Below are 21,201 nucleotides of genomic sequence, written 5' to 3'. Positions count from 1 at the left end.
GCCACTGCAGCCGGGTGGAGCGTGTGCAGGACCCAACCTATGGGCAGAGTTGGATATGCTGCCGTGCAGGAGTGAATGTGAAGGGGGAGTTGGGCCTTGTCTTAGCTAAGATTATTTGTTAAAATTAATTAATAACATTAAAATCCACACTCTTTGAAAGAGTAGGGTTTTTTTAATGTACCAGATGATAGCCAGTTTTTTTATTTTAATTTTTTGATAATAGAGCGAATGGTTTTCCCCTTTTTACTTTTCTGAAAATCCCAGATTTTCTTTAATCAGCATGTAGTAATGTTATATGTACTTTATATTTAAAATTTGTTTATAAATTTCTGTATTTGTTATTTTGAAAATTTCGTTAAGGTAATCCATGTCTTTTTTCCATCTTGTTGCAAAAATTAAAAAAAAAAAAAACTAGACATGTAAGGTAAAAAGTGGCCATAATTTTGATATTGAACAAATTTTATTTTTGTAGTCATTGTCTATGTACACAGTCTATTTTATTTCCCATGTTACTAAGACTTTATATTTTGCAGTTTCATTTCATTATTATTTCATTAGTATTTAGCTTTTTTTTTCTTTTTTGTTTTCTGTGTAGAGGAGCCAGAATATTTAGCCTTTTTTGTTAGAGTGGTTTTTATTGGTCTTTTATAGCTAACCGGTATTAAAAGTGGGGTGTGTTCCTGTACTTTTTCTCTTTGCTCATACAGTCACATGCAAATATGTGAAAAGTTGAGTTTTTTTTTCAAAAATGGAGTCATACTCTACAACTTAATTTTATTATTGATACTACAGTAAGCCAATTGAGAAGTAGAACTCTTAATTTTTTAATACATGCAGAATACTAAGTTGCTTTTTTAAGTCTCCTTCTAGTTTTAAATTCTGTTTCTATGATTAGAGCTAAATTAAAAAAGTGAAATGACAGAGCCACTTAAAATGTATAAAATTTGGACTTAGGGGGGCGCCTGGGTGGCTCAGTGGGTTAAAGCCTCTTCGCTCAGGTCATGATACCAGGGTCCTGGGATCGAGCCCCGCGTCGGGCTCTCTGCTCCGTAGGGAGCCTGCTTCCTCCCCCGCCCCTCTCTCTCTGCCTGCCTCTCCGCCTACTTGTGATCTCTCTCTCTGTCAAATAAACAAAATCTTAAAAAAAAAAAAAAATTTGGACTTAGGAATATTTAACCAAATGACAGAGGTCACAGGGCCAATTATTTGTTGGATTGGACTATCTCTATCTTGCTCAGCAGAAATCCCTGATAGGTTCAGAGGCCCTTAAATATGGGGCCCCTTCTTCCTGTTTGCAAGGTGAGCATCTGTGCACTGGGCAGGGCTGTATCAGATACCGTCAGTATTATGCCTCTCAAAATATGTCATCATACATTTTGATATGTTTCACATTCAAATACAGATATCTAAGTTGACCTGATACCAAGCTGACGTAATGTGTCTCTCTGTTAAAGACCCCTCAGAAGCCTTGCACAACAGCTGAAATTCCTGAGTTCAGAGTGTGGATATTTGGGTTTTGATCTTGACTGCCATTGGCCTGGCCATGTGACCTTGCCAGTCCCGTCACTTCTCTTGGTTTTCGGCTCAGTCAGCACAATAGGGGAGTTGCGCTAGATGAGTTCTCAAGAGTTCTCAATTTGGCTGTGTTTCGGTTTTCAGGATTCCCTCTTTGTCTTTGCGTAGCCAAAGCTGCAGTTTGCTTCTCACCAAGTTAAGTCTCAGTACAGTGAGGGCTGATACTTGAGCTAACTAAAATACACATACACAAGCATAGTTTGTTACCCTGATTTTCAGTTGAGACTCGCTATGGTTTGTGCCGCAGTTGAAGGTAAGTCTGGAGTGGGGACCCACGGGGTGGGATTGCAATTACAGAATTTGAACCATGTTATCCAGAGGGACTGAGTATTCCCAGGAGTTGGGATGAGAATATTCTTTATTCCCCAAACATTTCTTTTCTCCGTCAGGTCCTGAAACTTGAATCCTCTTCGGAGTGTATGCTTCTGCTCTTTTGTGATGCCCCAGCATACACTATGCTGGGGACATCACACCAGTCATGGAACCTGCACAGGAGTCAGGAGGCAGCCTGTAGGGGCAAGGTAAGTGCGCTGGTTTGTTTTGTAGCTATGTTGTGTGGCTTTGTGAAATGTTAAATATATGCATTTATGCCCTTTGGGATATAAAGTGGCATTTAATTATTATATCCCAAGAAGCATAATAGTTTTAATTGTGCAAAACCGCACAATATAGTTAAAAAATACAACCAAAAGCACAACCCTTCTGCATATCTTTAAAGGCTGATTGCATCTTCCTGAAAGGTTCCATGGCTGGTGTCACATCTCTTGCATAGTGTTTGTGAGAGCTGTTGATCCCATCAGGGCAGCCCACCACAGCACCTCAGGAGTGGGGAGCAGTGAGTTTTCATGTGATTTTTGTGCCGAGTGCCTCCTCCGAGTGTATTTGGCATGGAAACTAGACTTGACACTTCTTTTTGCAGGATGCCTTTAACCTTAGCTTTGATGGCTGCAGAGTGTGAGTGTTTGATAAAAACAAGTGAGTGGATGGTGGCTCTTTGGGCTGACTTGCCTCCTAGTACTTAGGACGTGAGAGTACTCCCCCTTCATCCTTCTGCTTAGGGGGTGCAGGACAGTGTGTGTGGGTGTGTTCATGAACATCTGGCCACAGAATGGTGTGACTGATGGATTCACACGTGAATAGTAGCTGACATGGCTTTCTGAATTGTGGAAAAAACAGATTCATCGAACAGGCCACATCGGACAGTGTTCACCCGAGCCATCGAGGCGTGCGATCTCCACTGGCAGGATAGCCACTTGCAGCACATTATCAGCAGTGACCTATACACCAACTACTGTTACCATGACGACACTGAAAACTCCCTCTTTGACTCCCGCGGGTGGCCCCTCTGGCATGGTAAGTGGCCAAACCGGAAAGACATTTCCATGACTTACTTCTTTGTTTCGTTTCTATAGCATTATTGGAGTGGGAGGTGGAGAGTCAAAGGATTCAGTGGGAGATGGATGAATGCTTGGCAGTAGGAGCTGAGTGTTTCATTCAAATCCAAGTTCAGAAATGGTTTCTTGTGTCTTTTGAATAGTATTTTGGGGGGAAACATCTTACTGTTTAAGTGCTGTTTTTGTAGATATACCTGACGATGGCAACTTTCTCCCCTTAACTTTTTGTTTTAGAACATGTTCCTACAGCTTGTGCAAGAGTGGACGCGTTACGTTCTCATGGGTACCCCAGAGAAGCACTGAGATTAGCAATAGCTATTGTTAACACGTTAAGACGACAGCAACAGAAGCAGTTGGAAATGTTCCGAACTCAAAAAAAAGGTGAATGGGAAGGAGTTTGTTTTCATTGGAATGGGATTCTTGGTGATGACGTGACTAGATTTTGTCCTCTCTTGAGTGAGAATGCTTCTGAAATTAGAGCAATGAAGATGACATTTCCTGCCACTCATTGGGAATATTTAATAGCTGGTCTGTGAGAAATTTTAGGCACATTTTTCCTGGTTGAATGTTGTAAGAAATAAGACTTTTAAAAACATTTCTTGGGTTAGTTAATTAAAAAAAAAAAACTGATTAATTTTAAAAATTACATGATTTTTTAAAAATCTTTTTTTTTTCCCCAAGTAATTATTTAGTGTGTCTGAATTACTGAAAATGCTGGTTGGCCAGATGTCTTCTTTAGTGAAAGTGCGTTTTAATTCTAACAGTGAGGAGTCTGGGGGCAGACTGTCTGTGTTTGAATCCTAGCTGTAGGTCTCTGCTGGGAGACCTTAGGCAGTGACTTGAGCTCCTGTGATTTAGATTCCTCATCTGTGGACTAGGGCTTAGTAGAAGACCTGTCTCTTAAGAGTTGTTGAGAAAATTAAACTAGTTAATTCCTATGATGCTCTTAAAAGAGCCTGGCACAGTGTGTAAGCACTCTAAAACTTTTTACCTGTTATCAATTTGCACTTCAGGATATGGTCTTTATTTTAAGTGATCAAAACTCCTGGATTTTTAAATTCTGTAAATAACAGTTTGATGAGCTGCCGACTGACAACACATTTTAAGTTCACTTTATTTTAGATTACTATTAATCTTTTACATTTTAAATAAGTATTGCTGAGCAATACCAATTGCAGAGAGTTACATTAACGTGCATAAGGCCCCGACCAGAAAAAATTGTCTGTATGCTTTTTCTGATTAATCAATGCACTTCTTGTTCCTTCTATAGGTATAAATCTTTTTATGTTTCTTTGATTAGGTTTGGTTTCTCAATCTGGAGTTTTATTTCTTATTTGGAGAGATACTTTAGTTGCTGGGGGATATTTTGAGTCATATTTTGGTTTTTAATCCTATTGTGATTATGCACACACCAAGGATACAGCAAAAATTTATCAAAAGTTGTTGAAATAAGCTGAAGGTTAAAGTGAGCTTTTGTTACAACCTTTAATAAGGTTGTATTTATTAATTTAACTAATATTAAATCTATTTCGGACTTATTATAAATGTGAACTAACATTATCATTTATATGATGAAGGAAAATTTTTTAGAGTTAAAAATTTACACCAAAAAAGGGGAGCTTAAATGGAATTGGAACATAATATCCTTAGTGATCACTATTTTGTCCATTTCTTCATATTTTTTGTAACGTAACTGATTACCAGATGTGTTTACAAAATATATTGCTTGGACCTTTGGAAATTTTTTTGAAACAGCCTCCTCTTCCCAAACACTAAACAGTCTATCGCCAGAAGCTATCTACTTCTGTATAGTATGAAGGATAGTAAGTAATTTTCAGGCTAAGAGAGAGTGAGGTACTTTTTATACTGTAAAATTAAAGCTAGGTTATGATGGTTATTAGATTAAAATATCATATTATAAGCTTGTGTTAGAAGTGTTGTTAAAATGAATTTAATAATGTTGCAATATCTAAGAAATGGAAAGTGTAAAAATGTTTGTGTAGGTAAGTTAGAATATATGTTAAGTTAGACTCTTTTTTTTTTTTAAATATTTTATTTATTTATTTGTCAGAGAGAGTGAGCACAGGCAGACAGAGTGGCAGGCAGAGGCAGAGGGAGAAGCAGGCTCCCTGCTGAGCAGGGAGCCCGATGTGGGACTCCATCCCAGGATGCTGGGATCATGACCTGAGCCGAAGGCAGCCACTCAACCAACTGAGCCACCCAGGCGTCCCTAAGTTAGACTCTTTTAATTATCTTTGAAACCACTCTTAGACCCATTTCTCCTTTTTATCCTGTGAGCAGTGAAAACTTATTTCAGACTATTCTTAAGTTATTACTATGATTGTATCTCTATACCTGTATTTTCTCTCTCTTTTTTGGGGTCCATATTTAAAGAAGAGGTTTTTTTTGGTTTTTTTTTTTTTTTTTTAAGATTTTATTTATTTATTTGCCAGAGAGAGAGAGAGAGAGAGAGCACAGGCAGACAGAATGGCAGGCAGAGGCAGAGGGAGAAGCAGGCTCCCTGATGAGCAAGGAGCCTGATGTGGGACTCGATCCCAGGACTCCGGGATCATGACCCGAGCCGAAGGCAGCTGCTCAACCAACTGAGCCACCCAGGCGTCCCTAAAGAAGAGGTTTTTCATTGGCTGTTATAATTCCAGATTTCCATGATATTTATTTGCTATGTGGTCAAGATAAGTAAATATATACCTTATACATTTTCAGTGCTATTTGGCATTATATGTCAGGTTTTATTGTTGTTGAGATATAATTGACATAAAATCGTATTAGTTCAGTTATACAATATAATGATTCGATATAAAAATGATCACCACAGTAAGTCTAGTTAATATCTGTCACCATAAAGAGTTATACATTTTTTTCTTACGACAAGAACTTTTGAGATTTACTCTTAGCAACTTTCATATATGTAATGCAGTATTATTAACTATGGTTGTCATGCTATACCTTATTACATCGCCGTGATTTGCTCATCGTATAAGTGCAAGTTTTTACCTTTTCCGCTTTCACTCATATCCACCCCTGCCTCTGATAACTACCAGTCTGTTCTCTGTGTCTCGGAGCTTGGCTATTTTTTTTCAGATTCCACATATAGGAGAGATCATATGGTATTTGTCTTTCTCTGTCTTAGTTCACTTAGTTTCTTGATTCTGAAAAAAAATTGTTCTTTTTAAAAATTAATTTCCCTTATTTCCGTGTTGTTTTCACTTATTTTTGTGTGGAAGGAAAATAGAGGAAATACTTTATAAAATTTTCTCTCTCGTTTCCATCACTTGAAAATAGATTTATCTGTGTAAGTACGATGCTTCCTTATATCACATGCCTTTACACATACACACACACGTTTCCTCCTCCCGCCCTCCATTAAACATACATATTTTGTTGTTCTGAGAGTAATACTCATGTTTTGGTTTTTTTTTCATACTAGTTTTGTATATGAAAGCCAGTGACAGAAACCAAAGGGAAAGACCCTTTCAAGGAATATAGGACCCAACCTTTAAATTTTAATACTTTGTGCCAGGCAGTTCTTCATTTTTATGTGCTGATAGTTGATAGTCCAAAACCAGAAGACTTCTAAGGGAATATTGGATTCATGGAATGGTTCTTTAGCAATTTATAAAAAGCCAGTTTTTGTCTTGGATATTTTATATTGTATATAGATTTCATTATATTTTCCTTTAAGAAGGAGCTACTGTGGGGCGCCTGGGTGGCTCAGTGGGTTAAAGCCTCTGCCTTCGGCTCGGGTCATGATCCCGGGGTCCTGGGATCGAGCCCCGCATCGGGCTCTCTGCTCCGCGGAGGGCCTGCTTCCTCCTCTCTCTCTGCCTGCCTCCCTGCCTGCTTGTGATCTCTCTCTCTGTCAAATGAATAAATAAAATCTTAAAAAAAAAAAAAAAAAAAGGAGCTACTGTTATTTATTACTTTAGTAAACATTTGGATGTAAAATACTGCATTCTTTACAAGGAACATATCTTAAAATATTTACAGCTTTTTTTCTCAGAACTCTGTAATTTAACTTAAGAACTTGAAAGTGCTACCATTCTGTGAAGAAAATGAAAAAGGATACATTTCTTCTAAATTATATGTTAACTTTCTGCTATAGTTCTCCTTTGTGGCAAAGGGCCTCTCTTAAATGGCATACAGAGCCGTGATAATGAGGCCTTCGTAGATGCAAGGAGAGTAGTTTAATGATATCTACCCATAGAGGGGTCCAGGTTGGACCCAGGTTACCACTCCCCTCTAGTCTCCAGTTTAGATGACCCACTGAACATGGACTCTGAGGATAATCTTCTTAATATAATTAGCCAGTGATCATTCCAGGGGGACTTCAAAATCTTCTCTAATGCCACTCTTGGGGAAGTAGGGAGAGTTGTTCCTCGCTTCTCAGGTGAAAATTTGAAACTCATTTGTCCTCACGCAACATCATTTAATAGTATAAGTAGTTATGTTCACCCAGTACCTTGGACACATGAATTGATGTTCGGGGACTGTCCTAGAAAGTTGGCACCATTTATACCGATTTACAGATAACCTCTATGAACACAAAGTAGGTAACATGTTCGGGATTATGTATATCTTTGTTCTTTTTATTTTTATTTTTATTTTTTTTAAAGATTTTATTCATTTATCTGACAGACAGCGATCACAAGTAGGCAGAGAGGCAGGCAGAGAGAGAGAGAGGGGGAAGCAGGCTCCCTGCGGAGCAGAGAGCCCGACGTGGGGCTCGATCCCAGGACTCTGGGATCATGACCTGAGCCAAAGGCAGAGGCTTCAACCCGCTGAGCCACCCAGGCGCCCCTCTTTGTTCTTTTTAGTTAAAGAGGAATTGCCAATTGAATTCATCCTAACTAATTTGTTAGGATGCCACTATTAAGTGGTAAAGCCTCTCTTCCTCTACTTGTTTCCATCTCTCAATTCCCTTTTCTTACACAGAGCTACCCCATAAAAGCATCACCTCGATAACCAATCTTGAAGGCTGGGTCGGACACCCCCTGGACCCTGTGGGCACTCTTTTCAGCAGCCTCATGGAAGCCTGCCGAATTGATGATGAAAACTTCTCTGGGTTCTCCGATTTTACAGGTAACACTAGTGGCATTCTCTCCCTCATGTGCTTTTCTCTCTTAGCCTGAGTGTCATTGGTCATTGTTTTGGTCACAGTTTGTTTAATGAATCCATAGGGTTAATAGTACTTACAGTTAGCAAGAGAGCAAGGAAAGCGTGCTTTTGTGGAAGACTTTACAAACGGGGAAAGTCTTGGAATTGACAGTTGGCAGCGTGTGTTAAGAACCTTAAAGATACTGGGGTGCCTGGGTGGCTCAGTGGGTTAAGCCTCTGCCTTCGGCTCAGGTCATGATCTCAGGGTCCTGGGATCGAGCCTCTCATCGGGCTCTCTGCTTGGCAGGGAGTCTGCTTCCTCCTCTCTCTCTGCCTGCCTCTCTGCCTACTTGTGATCTCTGTCAAATAAATAAATAAAATCTTTTTTAAAAGTTTAAAAAAAAAAAAAAGAACCTTAAAGATATTGAGCACCTGGGTAGCCCGGTTGATTAAGCGTCTGCCTTTAGCTCAGATCATGATCCCAAGGTCCTGGCATGGCACCCTGCATCCAGCTCCCTGCTCAGTTGGAGCCTGCTTTTCTCTCTACCCTTCCCCTGCTCATGCTTTCTCTCTAACTCACTCACTCTGTCTCAAATAAATAAATAATCTTAAAGATACTTATTTTCTTCTAGCCAGTGATTCTGCATCTAAGAATTATCTGCATTTTATCACTGTTTTCCAGCATCATGATTTAAAATAAAGATGTGTATCCTAGCATTTAGAACTAGAAATTTGTCTGCATTAGAAGTTACTGGTCACTTAAATAGGTTGTAGTCTACTTTAAGAGAACTATCTAATGTCATTAAAAGTGTTTGACATCACACATTCCTATAAACCAGTGTTTTGAAATTTCTCTCTGCCTCATGAGACTTAAGCATCATCCCTAAAATGACTGCGCATGGGCTGTGGACAGAGAGGTGTAGGAGGCAGGAAGGGTTGTCCCTCAGCTGCTTTCATGCCCAGGTGAACTCAGAGGGTTAATTATATTGCGCCTTCATAATTTCTTCTGTGGTGTTTGCCTTCATGGGTTATTGGTGCCCCAAACTCTGTCAGGACTGTGAAAGGTACGACCCTGATCCCTTTCCCTGGGAGTTTGCTGGTTGAAGTTTGTTAACATTTCTAAGAGAAATACTTCAACAGAGATAAGAGAATGTCCAAAGAATCCTTCCTCTTTTGGTAACTGATGGCTCTTTGGTAACAGAAAGGACCTTGAAACTGGGTTACTTTGTTGTGTTCTCTACTTTTCTCATTAAATTTCAACATTGTGATAACAGTTTGGAAACTTTTTTTAATGCCATGCTTTAAAGAGTTGGTAACTATTGTAGTCATTATGTAATTTTGCTCTTGTTTAAAGTCTTTTTTTACTCTTAAGTATTCTTACTATTTCTTCTTAGATTTGTAGGGGTTTTTTGGCGATTCATTTTCACTGGGAGAAAAATTTTGTAATAGTCTATTCCCCCAAAACATACATATCTTGTCATTCATGGTCATGTTTTAAAGGATCCTAGAAAAACTGTTACCTAGTTCTCAAATAATTCATGTTTCAGTACTGGGTAAAATAAATATTCTTACCTATCAGTACCTGCAAAAGTATTGTATCTGATCTCTGATTTCATTTGTGACATTTTACAGAGAATATGGGACAGTGCAAGTCTCTGGAATACCAACATCTCTCTGCACACAAATTCTTAGAGGAAGGGGAATCCTATTTAACATTAGCTGTGGAAGTAGCCCTGGTCGGGCTGGGACAGCAGCGTATCATGCCTGATGGGTTGTACACACAAGAGAAGGTTTGCCGGAATGAGGAGCAGCTCATTTCCAAGCTTCAGGAAATTGAATTGGATGACACACTGGTGAAAATTTTTCGCAAGCAAGCAGTCTTCCTATTAGAAGGTAGTGTGATAAAGAAGTTTTCCACTTGTTCTGCCAATTTTATTAAGGCGTGAAGCTTTCTTATGTTGGAACTATTGCCTGAATGGATTCAGTATGGTAGTTATTCTGATGGTATGCTCTCTGAGTGTCACAGGAATGTTTACTATCCAAAAAATAATACCACTTAGTCCAAAGGTATAGATGTTCAGATGTGTGTCATTTGATTTCAGTGGTCGTGTAAGACAGCCTATTAGAAATGAGCCCCATTTAATGCCACAAACTTTGAAAAGGACTGTTGTCATTTAGTCTGCGCTGTTACTCAGATAAATGCAAGTTTGATATTTAGTGAGTTGTTGCTGGTAGCCATGTACCTATTTGCTTGATCAATTGAATGAAATGGAAACTTCTTGGCATTCCTCTGAAGTATTATTAGGGCTGTTACATGACATCTGGGTTTTGAATATGTCATTTGCACATGCTAGCAAAGTACTGGAAGCTGCAGGAATGAATTTCCACTGTACTAATTAATTTCAGAGAATTCATTAGGCATAGATTCACCAAGTTCAAAGTTTCATGGACTCTCCAAGGCAAGGTCTAATTTTCTTCCTTTTATAAGGTCAAGAGCTAAATGGCTTAAGAAATTTTGGTTAGCATTATTTTTTTAAAAAGTGTTTTGTTTTGTCTCTGTTTTTGTTTTTGTGTTTTTTTTTTTTTCCAGAAAAGAGTAAGTGTAATGAGTATAATAGCCTAAGCTTTAACACAAATTTAGGTGATGCCTAATTGGTAAAATTGCTTCTGTCTCTTCAGTATGTCGGTGTTAGTATTGTGGGATTCTCTGTGATTGATAGGTTAATAAAGTGTGGTGTCTTAATCTTAAATTCCGAACTGTTGCAATATGGGGAAGCTAGAGAAAGTAACATTTCACAACCTCTTTTATTTGTCCAGAGCTAAAGATCTCTTTGAAAGAAAACATTTTCATCAAATGTATTACACATTTGTATGTTTTAGAAGTGCATTTTAAAGGGAAGATGTTCTTAAAACAAAATTTAAAAATTAAAGGAAAAATGTTCTTAATGTCATGTTTAATTTTGGTAAAATTTCTGATATTCATTTTTTGAAGCCCTCACCTTAACTTTTTTTTTCTTCTAAAGATAAAGAAAGCCTTTCTTGGCAAATTTCAAGTGATCTTCATTCTTTCGTTACTGTTTTAGTTTCCTCCTATATAATTCCTTTTGATAAAAGCACGATCATTATCCACAAATTCTTAATGCTCTCACTGGCTCTTAGTAAACAACTTTTGATTTCTGTTATACTGAAGGACAGGAAGAGTATGTGTGCTTTTTAGAGTTGATGGTGTCTGATACCTGTTTATCATTTGCCTTTTCGAATGTCTCCATGTTCATTATTCGTGAATATTTTAAAACTTTTTCTTAGTTTTTGATTAGTGCATCTCTCCCTGTTAGACATTTTTTCTAAAGAACTGTGGCTTATATGGAGTGCTCTTTGACTCATCATAACCTCTTTTCCTTTCCTTTCCTGAATCCTGCTAGGGTTGTAGAAAGTGGGTGGTGCAGGGCAGGAAGCAGTCCCAAGGGGAAGCTGAGGGACCATTTCTATAAACTCCCGAAAATAAGAACTCACTGACTGAGTTGACTGCACTGGGGCACCAAGTTCTTCGTGCTTTTACACTCTGGAAATTTCAGGGGCAAAACAGGGAGCAGACACTATTCTGAAATACAAGATGCTAATGTTTTCTGAAAAAGAAAACACAGTGACCCTGTATTGTTGCTGTGTGTTAATCACTCTTGACCACAGTAAGATACTGGCATATTGGATCAATTAGTATATTGGTAAAGCATTTCTGGGAGTTCAGGGATTACAGTCATTATTAATCTATAAGTAATTCTGTGATACCTGACTGAATATGTTTCTGGTTGGAAGGTATCATAACAATAAGTGTTGATTATGCATCCTGGCTTTGTTTGTTTTGCATAGCATGAAAAGGTAACTTGATGATTTAAGGGAAACACTGAAAGGAAATGGGGAGAAATGAAGTGGATAATCTGCAAGTTTGCTCTGAGGCCTTCAGTAAAATAAGAGGCCTTGCAATGAGGCCTTAGTAAAATAAGAGTTAGTGTTTTAGTCTGCCCAAGCTGGCATCACAAAATACTGCAGCAGTGGGTGGCTTAAACAATGGAAATTTCTCATAGTTCTGGAGGCTGGGAAGTCCAGGGTCAAAGTGCATATCAGTTAAATTTCTGGTGAGCCCTCTCTTCCTATAAATGTCTGTCTTCTTCTTGTGCCCTCCCAAGGCAAAGGGGGAGAAGAGAGTAAGAGAACTCTCTGATGTCTGTTCTTGTAAGGCCACTAATCCTGTTGGATCAGGGCCACACCCTGTGAACTCAAGTAACCTGTTCATTACCTCTGTGTTAAGGCCCTATCTCCAAGTACAGTCACTTTAGGAGTTGGGTCTTCAGCATATGAATTGGGGTGGGGAATATAAACATTCAGTCCATAATAATAATAATTTAAAAATTTGGCTGAAGGCAGAGCTATAATGCTGTATCAACTTTTGAAGACTTTTGGGTCACTAAAACGTTTTTGAATGTCTTAAACGACAAGAAGAAGGGTAATAGATTTAGTAAAATTGGAAATCTAGGATGGATTTTAGTTTGCCTAGGTAAAAAATAAGATTTTATGAAAATATAATTTTCAAAATACTTAATGAGCAGTTAAGAATACTAAACAATAAAATAATGAAATGTTAATATAATCTCTGTTAAAATGATCTATAATGTGTCATGCTCCTACCCAGTGCCCCATCCAGTAACTCCTCTCACCATTTCTTCTGAACTGCCGTTTCTTGCATTCTAAACTCTTTGCCAGACTGATTTGTCTCATGGAAAACAAATGTATTATGTCCTTTGAGCAGTAGTGTCATGGTTCATAATTCTAGAAATCATGAAACAGATGTTACCCAAAGGTGACATGGAAACTAATTTATTAAAGACTTTACAATAACTAAACCTCAAAGTACTTAAGTGGAAAGTAGTTGAACTAACCACTGTGGTTTCCTTTCAAAATGTATTTTAAAATTCAGTATCACCTTTCTTAGGGACAGCATTCAGAGAGCACACAGGGGAAGTTAGTTCTGCCACATGCTTGTCATAACTTACTAAGAAATGAATTTTGACAGCTTAAATGTAATTTTGCTTTTGAAATTGGTCTTTTGGAGCCCCCAAAGTGGTAGATTTCCAGTTACTTTAACTTTTTTTTTTTCTTATGCCTATGGTGAGTATCAAATGTGTTACTGACTATTCTTTTATTATTAATCACTTCCTGAGAATTAATATCTATTTCTGCTTATTAGAAGCAACAGTGTTTAAAGTCTTTGTATTGGGATTTGTGATTCACATTCCTCCCCTGAGGCAGAGTACTCTTTTCTGGAAATCCAGCTTGTCTGTGCCCATAAGACTGATTGGGTCCAGGGGCAGTTTCCAGAGTTAATCTGCAGAGTCATCTGTGCATTTGAAAGTCCAGATGCTCAGATGTTCCACATTGAGAAAGGGTGTTTCTTGAATTCCGTGAGATTTTGTATGCTTCGGAGGGTTTCTTTCTCTGAAGCAGTTATAATGTGAAAAAGCTCTGCCCCCTAGTTCTGTGAGTCTCATTTTAGCTATGGTATAGTTGGGGGACTGTTCCTGAAGTGAATTTGATATTGGATACTATACCCTGTAGAATCATTTTTGACTAAGAATTGTATTTCTTTCTACTATGTCACTTTGATTACATTCTTAACTAGATTAGTTTGTATATGTTATAACTTTACATAAAAATTTTATGAAAATATACTTTACAAGAAGTCTTATTAGTTCCTTTTTTAGGAATGTAAAATGTGTATGCTCTCTTCCCACAGCCGGACCATATAGTGGTTTAGGCGAAATAATCCATCGGGAGAGCGTTCCAATGCATACATTTGCCAAGTATCTCTTCACCTCTCTCCTACCTCATGATGCTGAATTGGCATACAAAATTGCACTGAGAGCGATGCGGTACGTATTCACAGCCCGGCTGGGCAGAGGCGATCCAGATTCCCCACGGGGAAAAATGGCTGTTCACTGACTTCTCGTTCATTCATATTTCTTGTAGGCAGCAGAGAAGCTAAAGAAGCCATGCTTCTTGGATTGTTGTGATGGTGGTTTGTTGGTTTGTTTGGCTTTTGTTTTACAGTAAAGGAAGAATCGTAATCTAGACTGCTTCGTACTTGTGCTCTCAGTGGCTTTTTCCTTATTTCTCTGGAAGCTAGCATTTGGGAGTTAGAGAACAATTTTAGGCCAAGTTTAACCATAAGGGAGCACTGGTTGAAAGCTTCCTGGATAGTTGATTGTTTTGAAAAAGTTAGATTTTTGGAAAAGTGGTAAATAATAAGTATACTTGCCTGAATGTAATAACTGAGGGAGCCCCTCCCACCTGCGTTAATTCCACATGCCATCATTAACGTGGGAAGGCCATAGTACCACTGAAATGCCTCTGTGCTCAACTGGAGGATGAGGAAAGATGGGGCTGTGGCTCAGGTTAAAGGCTTCCCTGTTAGGCGTCTTCCAGGACCTGCTCTCCTCACTCTGACTGCTTTCAGCCCTTCCTTTACAGTAGTAATAATTAGATTATGTTATTCTCTGCCACTGACCTTTCTGTTTCACTTTCCTTTTTAAAGTCTGTCACCAAATATTTTGATCATAAATTTGTCTGGGTGAATACTTTTTAATGAATTTAGAATTGTATTTTTCAGTCTTATATGTTGCCTATTAAACCTTAAGGCTCTGAAAGGCATATCCACCTTTCTTAAAACTTGAGATTTTGTTTTATTTTTTTAAATTAAAACACTCCTTTGTGAAAGTGCACACTAGACCCAGTTATAGTCACCAAAGACAAACTATGTACACACTCAAGAGCTTGAGGTGTTGGAGAATAGTTTGATCCCATCCTATAGAATCTTTTCACGAAAGATTCTCTGTCTGTAACCAATGTAGGGGATTCAAAAGAAATTCTTGTCTGTATGAAGATAGCTTTTATTTTTCAGGGGGCCTCTTTTTTATGCAGCGCCTGGGTGTGTGTGTGTGTGTGTGTCAGTGTGTATTGAAGTTTACATCCTTTAACTTGGCATTCTTCCCTTGGCACCATGAAATAAATCTCATTAACCTATCAGAGAAACCTTGTGAAATTCTCATCTGTTTTTAATTAATAACTAACATAAGTAAAAATCACCCCCCAAACACACCCACTAAATTACCTTATGCCCCTTGGTTTTTATTTTAGAGCACAGCTTTGTAAATAATCCCCTATTCCCATTTTTGGAAGCTGAAATAGAAGTTGTCAGACGAAGACAGATGCTCAGCTCTATACTTCTTAAATCTTGAGAATTTTGCTCCTGCTGCAAAGAGAAGAATGCTAATGTTATGTTGCCACCAGATGCTATTGCTATGACCGCTGTGAAGTTGAAGGGTAAAATGTGATAGGGTTTCTCTGTGATTCTGGCTTATGGGAAGGGATCTGTCAGGTGAAAAGGCTTGCTTTCCTAACACTCAGAAACTCATTTATGTTTGTCCTTGGTTGCTGCCAAGGCAGTTTGTTTATGGAGGATACTAGTGGGGCCCTGGGGGATTATTTTCTACCTCTTTTCTTCTACTTGCCACTACTTCTGTTAAAGCGCTGCTGTGGAAGGGAGGTAGTAGGACCTACTAGAGCATCTTAAGGCACCAGGGAAACAGGCAAGAAAAGAGACATGTAGCCTACTTGCTTCTTAGTCTTTCTGGAAGTGGTAGAAGGGTGGGGGAGCTGGAAAAAGATGTTTTTAGCACTCATTTTCTCATCTTTTCAGGGCTGTTGACTAGTTTACAGCAACTCTGGAAAGATTTGCTGGTGAACATAGGAACATTCTGGGTTTTTTGAAAAGTTAAAGTAACTCCACCAAAATTCTTATTAATTTCCTACCTTGCTACCCCTTAATGCTAACATCTCTTTGTCCGTAGATGAAAGGAAAAGTAAGTGAGGCATTTGGCCTGCCAGAACAGTAACTGCTCTTGGGCAGGACCCCAAGGCCAGCGTCACACCCTGACCCTGTTAATTCCTGTTGGTCCTTAGCTCTTATTCCCTAACACTGGTATACTTGAGTCAATGTTAGTGTTCTGGTGATTGTGAAGGAATCACTGCAGTTGTAGCTACTCTGCTAATCTCTTCAGTACTTCTGTTTGGAAGAGATCACTAAGCATGTGCTGTTCAGTAATTGTTCTTTATTTGCCGACATATTCTTAATCAAAGATAGTTTGATTGAAATCAGAGATCACACTGAATTTGTGCAAGGCTGTCAAAGGACAAATACTTGGATCATTGGCATTCATCATCTCTTGATAGGATTGATGCAACGTATTCGAACTATAAATTCCTGAAATTAAAAGGAACTAACTCTGCAGGAAGTATGAATCTATGGAAAGGAGGTTATTTTTGTTTAACTTCTCCCTTATTTTGTGTTTTAATGACCTAGCTTATCCATTTCAGCTATCCACTGTTCCCTGACTGTTGTAATCTCAGTTTTAAATGTTCACTTGCCTATGAGTTTCTGTTGACTTTTACTTTTTCAAGAGTGTGATAAGATTCAAAAATTTTACAGTAGATGCACATCAAGTTTTGTGTTTCAGATTTTCTCAATGTTCATATCTTAATTTTCTTGAATATTACATTTCTTGAATGATGCTAAAGAAAAGAAATCTCTTAGGTTTGAGTACTGAGCAATTAACAAGATGTCTTTGGCATCCAGATAGCAGAGTGTAGCTGTACCAGCTCTTCCTGCACCCAGGACCTGAACAGTTTCTCCCACCATCTACCCACTCATCTGCCTTCTGATCAGGTCTTGTGGCCAAGGGGTTGGACAAGGAATAACTAGGAACCAACTGTCTTGTCTTCTCATTACAGGTTACTAGTATTGGAATCTACTGCTCCGACGGGAGATCTCACCCGCCCACACCATATTGCATCAGTCGTTCCCAACCGGTATCCTCGCTGGTTCACGCTAAGCCACATAGAATCCCAGCAGTGTGAGCTGGCATCCACCATGCTGACTGCAGCCAAAGGTACTGCATTGTCCTGAGACCTCATGATGATTGTGTTTGCCTTTTTTCTTTTTTTGAAGGATCATGTTTTCTATTAAATTGTCAGTAGTGGTGCCAATGTCCAGTTGTAGAGGATCCTCTTCCTTAGATGTTAACTTAGGAGGAGGAACAGGTGCCACTTACTCGAGCCTGACACTTTCCTCTTTTAATTGCATCATTAAACTTGGTGCTGGTGGAGTTTAGGGTTAGTTACTATGCCATGGAAATGGTGGTTCAGGTTCAGAAGCAGATTAAAATGTTAGGTTACATTTTTTTTTTTTTCCTCCCAGAAATATTCACCAAAAATTTGTAATAGGAACTAGGAGGGCTTCTTGCTGTCTCATGTTAGTTCTGGTTAATACGTGCTTTTAGTCGTGAAGGGTGTAGGTGTGTCTTGGTGTATCTTTTTTGTGAAACCGCAATTCTTAGGCATTTCAGTAACTCTGGGACCCTTAGTTGTTGTAACATTTGTGCCACATGTGAACATTTCAGGTAAATTAACTTGTGCTTTATGTTTTGTTTTGTTTTGTTTCCTTTTTTTCCTCCTGTGTGTGTGTGTGTGTGTGTGTGTGTGTGTGTGTTATGGTTGTTTGATGTTTGGTTTGGTTTGGTTTTCCCTTGTTGCAGGCGATGTTCGGAGGCTGGAAACAGTATTAGAATCCATTCAGAAAAACATACACTCCTCATCCCACATCTTCAAGCTTGCCCAAGATGCATTTAAAATAGCAACTCTCATGGACAGCTTGCCAGACATCACTCTTTTGAAAGTGTCTCTGGAACTGGGCCTGCAGGTACACGGCTGGTGGTCATTGCGGGGGCCCCAGGGATGGCTAAATAAAGGCGCCAGCTCTGCTTGTTTCCAGCTGGGTAGTTGAGTACAACCCTGTGACGACTCCGTGCACAGAGCTGTTAGATTCTGGGGGCGCTCCCAGTCGAACCAGACTGCTGCTCAGGTGCAGCGGCTGTACATCTAGAAGCCCTGTTTTTGTCCTTCAAAAAAAAGGGGTCATTTTCTGAATTCTAGCCTTAGTTTCTCCTTTAGCGAATGGAGGAGATTATCGCTAGTAAGAGACTTAAGTGAAACTATCGTGTACTCTAAAGAATTGGTTGTTGGGGTTAAAGTTGTAGAGGAAGTATGATTTTTTTGTTGTTTGCATTTTCATAATAGATGGGCACTTCTAGCTCCTTTTTATAACCCTAAGAATAGTAGATAAAGGAGTGATTGAGCCAGGGTCCAGTTTCACCTTTCCCAGGACCTGCTTAGACGTTTTACCAAGGACATTTTGAGTTAGTCATACAGATAAATGTTTGCTTCCTTATAGTTTCTTTTAAAAAATTACTGTATAAACCCAGGAACTGAAAAGTTTATATGTTGACTTTTCTAAGGAATTCTCTTTTAACATTTGCTTTTTAAAAAAATCATCATTAAAAGTGGTGAAAGAAATTGTTATCTAATTACCTTAAGTATGGGGAATAGAATGCCCTGATAAGATGTTTTTTAGTTATGGATTCTCCTTATGATGATTAATAGAGTTTGAGAATTAGATTATAGAGGGAAAGCACACTTCCCCTAGACGGTACTGTACAAGCAGAGAGTATAGGGGATTGCATTTAAGCTATACAATGACACTTCAGAAGTTTCTTTTTAAAAATAAATTGGTGCCAGTTGGCTTATATTTGTTATTATTGCCTCTTAGAGGTTTGATACAGAAAGAACCATTAACGAACTTTCTGGTTATTTGGAATTCTGGCAGGCTTTTTTTTTAATAAATGGCAGATTACTGAGAACTTAGTCCCTGCCTTATTCTCTCTAGAACCCAAGAAGGAATCCCACAACACCTTTCTGAGGCTTTAGGCATGTTATGTCCCAGATGTTCTGAGTGGGGGAAGCAGGAAGAGACGGATAATTTTATTTGGGGATCTTATTAGAAAGTGAAAAAATCAATTGATGCCAAAAATGATTGCTTTCCAAACCCCTGAGTTATCTTCATGATCACCAGGAAAAAGAGCAACCAGAGATCGAAGGTTATTGGTTAATGGTTATTCTAAAATACCTCTTTGCCAACTGAGGGGTTCCTAGTCAGAATTAAGTTCTTGAGAAGCCTCAAAAATCTAGAACCATGGAATTTGTCAAAGCTGAGAAGGAGAGGGCCTGGACTGTGCTTAATACTGCAATCTGGCCCTCTCATTTTGCAGATGACAAAAGTGATTAATTGAGCAACTTGCCCAGGATGATGCAACTGGTCACTCAGCCCCCCTGGAGTAGAATGCAGGCCTTCTGTCTCCTTGGCTGGGGAGCCATGAACGAATTCAAATTGATATACAGAACTTTGCTCTAAATATGGCTCTTCATCCTTCTGGTAGTAGGGAATATTCCTCGTAGTTTATGCCTTGGGATGAATTGTTTCCTTTTGCATTGACGTCAGTTAATCTTCTGAAACATTGTGGTGTTATCTTGTCTTTACAGGTTATGCGAATGACACTGTCAACCTTAAATTGGCGACGACGGGAGATGGTGAGGTGGCTGGTAACGTGTGCTACTGAAGTGGGTAGGTAAACTCTGGAGGAGGAGCTTTCCCAGGTGCCTCATGGTTGGATTTAACTCGTCATTAAGCAAATATAAGAATGTGTTTCTTTTTTTACCTTGAATTCTCCAAGGCTTCTTGCTCCTTCTAGCCCTTGCCTCCAACCTTTAGTTATGCATACCTGCATTGTTCTTCTTCCAAACTATCAACATTTGTGGGGGTATCAGACTTGTTTAATATTGACTGAGTCACTGAGTAAATACTTTTTTTTTGCTGTTCTGTCACTCTTAAGGTGCTTTTGGTAACTTTTTGTGAAAATCAGGTTTATAATTTTATATTAAAGAGTTCTAGAGTGAATCCTTAGTAGGTTGGAAACCAGCTTTGAAACTAACTTGATACTGTGGGTTAGTGGGTCAGGCCATTTTAGTGAAAATAATATGAAGCTCTCTAGTTGTGCTGAGATTTTTCTTTATTGTCCGGGGGCATATGTCATCGTATCCAGCAGATAAATGATTACCGGGTGTGGTTTAGGTGAGCCTTCAGGTATGTGAAAGCTATTCATAGGAAGTTCCTCCCGGTTGCCCGTAATCTGCATTTGGTGAGACTGTCAACCAGCTGTTTCCTCTCTCTAGCAGTAAATTGGTACCAAAGAAAACTACATTTCCAGTAGGAATGCCAACAAAAAAAAAAATGGTGGTTGCCTTAAATAAATTTTGGTTAAATTGTCTGTCTCCCTTCATGTTTGCATCAAAAAAGGGTACACACTTTTACTGAGAGGACACTACCTCTTCAGTTTTTAAATACTGTAAAATCATTCTTGCTTTTTTTCTTTTATTACTCTTAATGGTTTGTTACTTTGGGAAAAGGGAAATTGGTCTTAATATAAAAATTATATTGTTAAGTTGTTGAAGTGATGCTTCAGTGAAGCAGTACAAAGATAATACCAGTCGAAGAACTGCTCTACAGCTTCCCTAATCCTGTACCAAGGTATACACCTAACTTCTCTGTGAGATTTTCTTACCTACTCTTTAAATCACTCACAATTAGGTTTTTCCTACGGCTCAGGCATATTGGATCTCTGCACTTAGAATGGTTATTTTATAAAGATCTTGTCAGTTATTTCTAACATCTGAGTCACCTGTAGATCTGCTTCTGTTGACTCTTTTCTCTTGATGATGGGTCACATTTTTCTGTTTCTTTGTGTGTCTTAATCATTTTGTATTGTGTATACTTTAAAGTTACAAACACACATACCACATAAAAAGTCTGTATTTTGGTGAGAGTTCTAGTTACTTCTGACTCAGATTCTGTAGCGGGTAACTGACAGGAGGGCCCAGTGAACTAGAACTCATTAGCAGAAAGCCATTTTCTGAAATGGCAAAGCGGCGCAGTCCAAATACCAACTACCGAGGAAGTTTATTACAGGAAGTTCATGTTCCTTTCAGGCATTTCACTGAATAACAGTCTATAATAACCTTATTCTAAAAGGTTGCTCCCAGGCACATTACCTTACAGGATTCTCTGGCCTAGCTCATGTCCTGTGCTGGTTAACCGTATAAGCATTGATTATTAGGT

The 21,201-nt window shown here is 38.7% G+C and overlaps 1 protein-coding gene across 1 annotated transcript in view; it reads left to right on the top strand.

Moving 5' to 3' along the window:
• ZSWIM6 (zinc finger SWIM-type containing 6) overlaps positions 1-21,201 on the top strand; it is a 69,988-nt gene that overhangs the window by 47,628 nt on the left and 1,159 nt on the right. Inside the window, exons 4-11 of the mRNA XM_032849910.1 lie at positions 2,752-2,928; positions 3,204-3,350; positions 7,923-8,069; positions 9,717-9,977; positions 13,873-14,008; positions 16,926-17,083; positions 17,729-17,892; positions 19,569-19,650. Coding sequence (XP_032705801.1) covers positions 2,752-2,928; positions 3,204-3,350; positions 7,923-8,069; positions 9,717-9,977; positions 13,873-14,008; positions 16,926-17,083; positions 17,729-17,892; positions 19,569-19,650 — 1,272 coding nt within the window. The remainder of the gene's footprint in view (positions 1-2,751; positions 2,929-3,203; positions 3,351-7,922; positions 8,070-9,716; positions 9,978-13,872; positions 14,009-16,925; positions 17,084-17,728; positions 17,893-19,568; positions 19,651-21,201) is intronic.

The sequence above is a fragment of the Lontra canadensis genome, unplaced genomic scaffold (genome assembly GCF_010015895.1).
Source record: "Lontra canadensis isolate GAN:19392208 unplaced genomic scaffold, GSC_riverotter_1.0 scaffold4, whole genome shotgun sequence".
In the NCBI taxonomy this organism is placed as follows: Eukaryota; Metazoa; Chordata; class Mammalia; order Carnivora; family Mustelidae; genus Lontra; species Lontra canadensis.
This window is presented reverse-complemented; position numbering and strand designations above follow the sequence as displayed.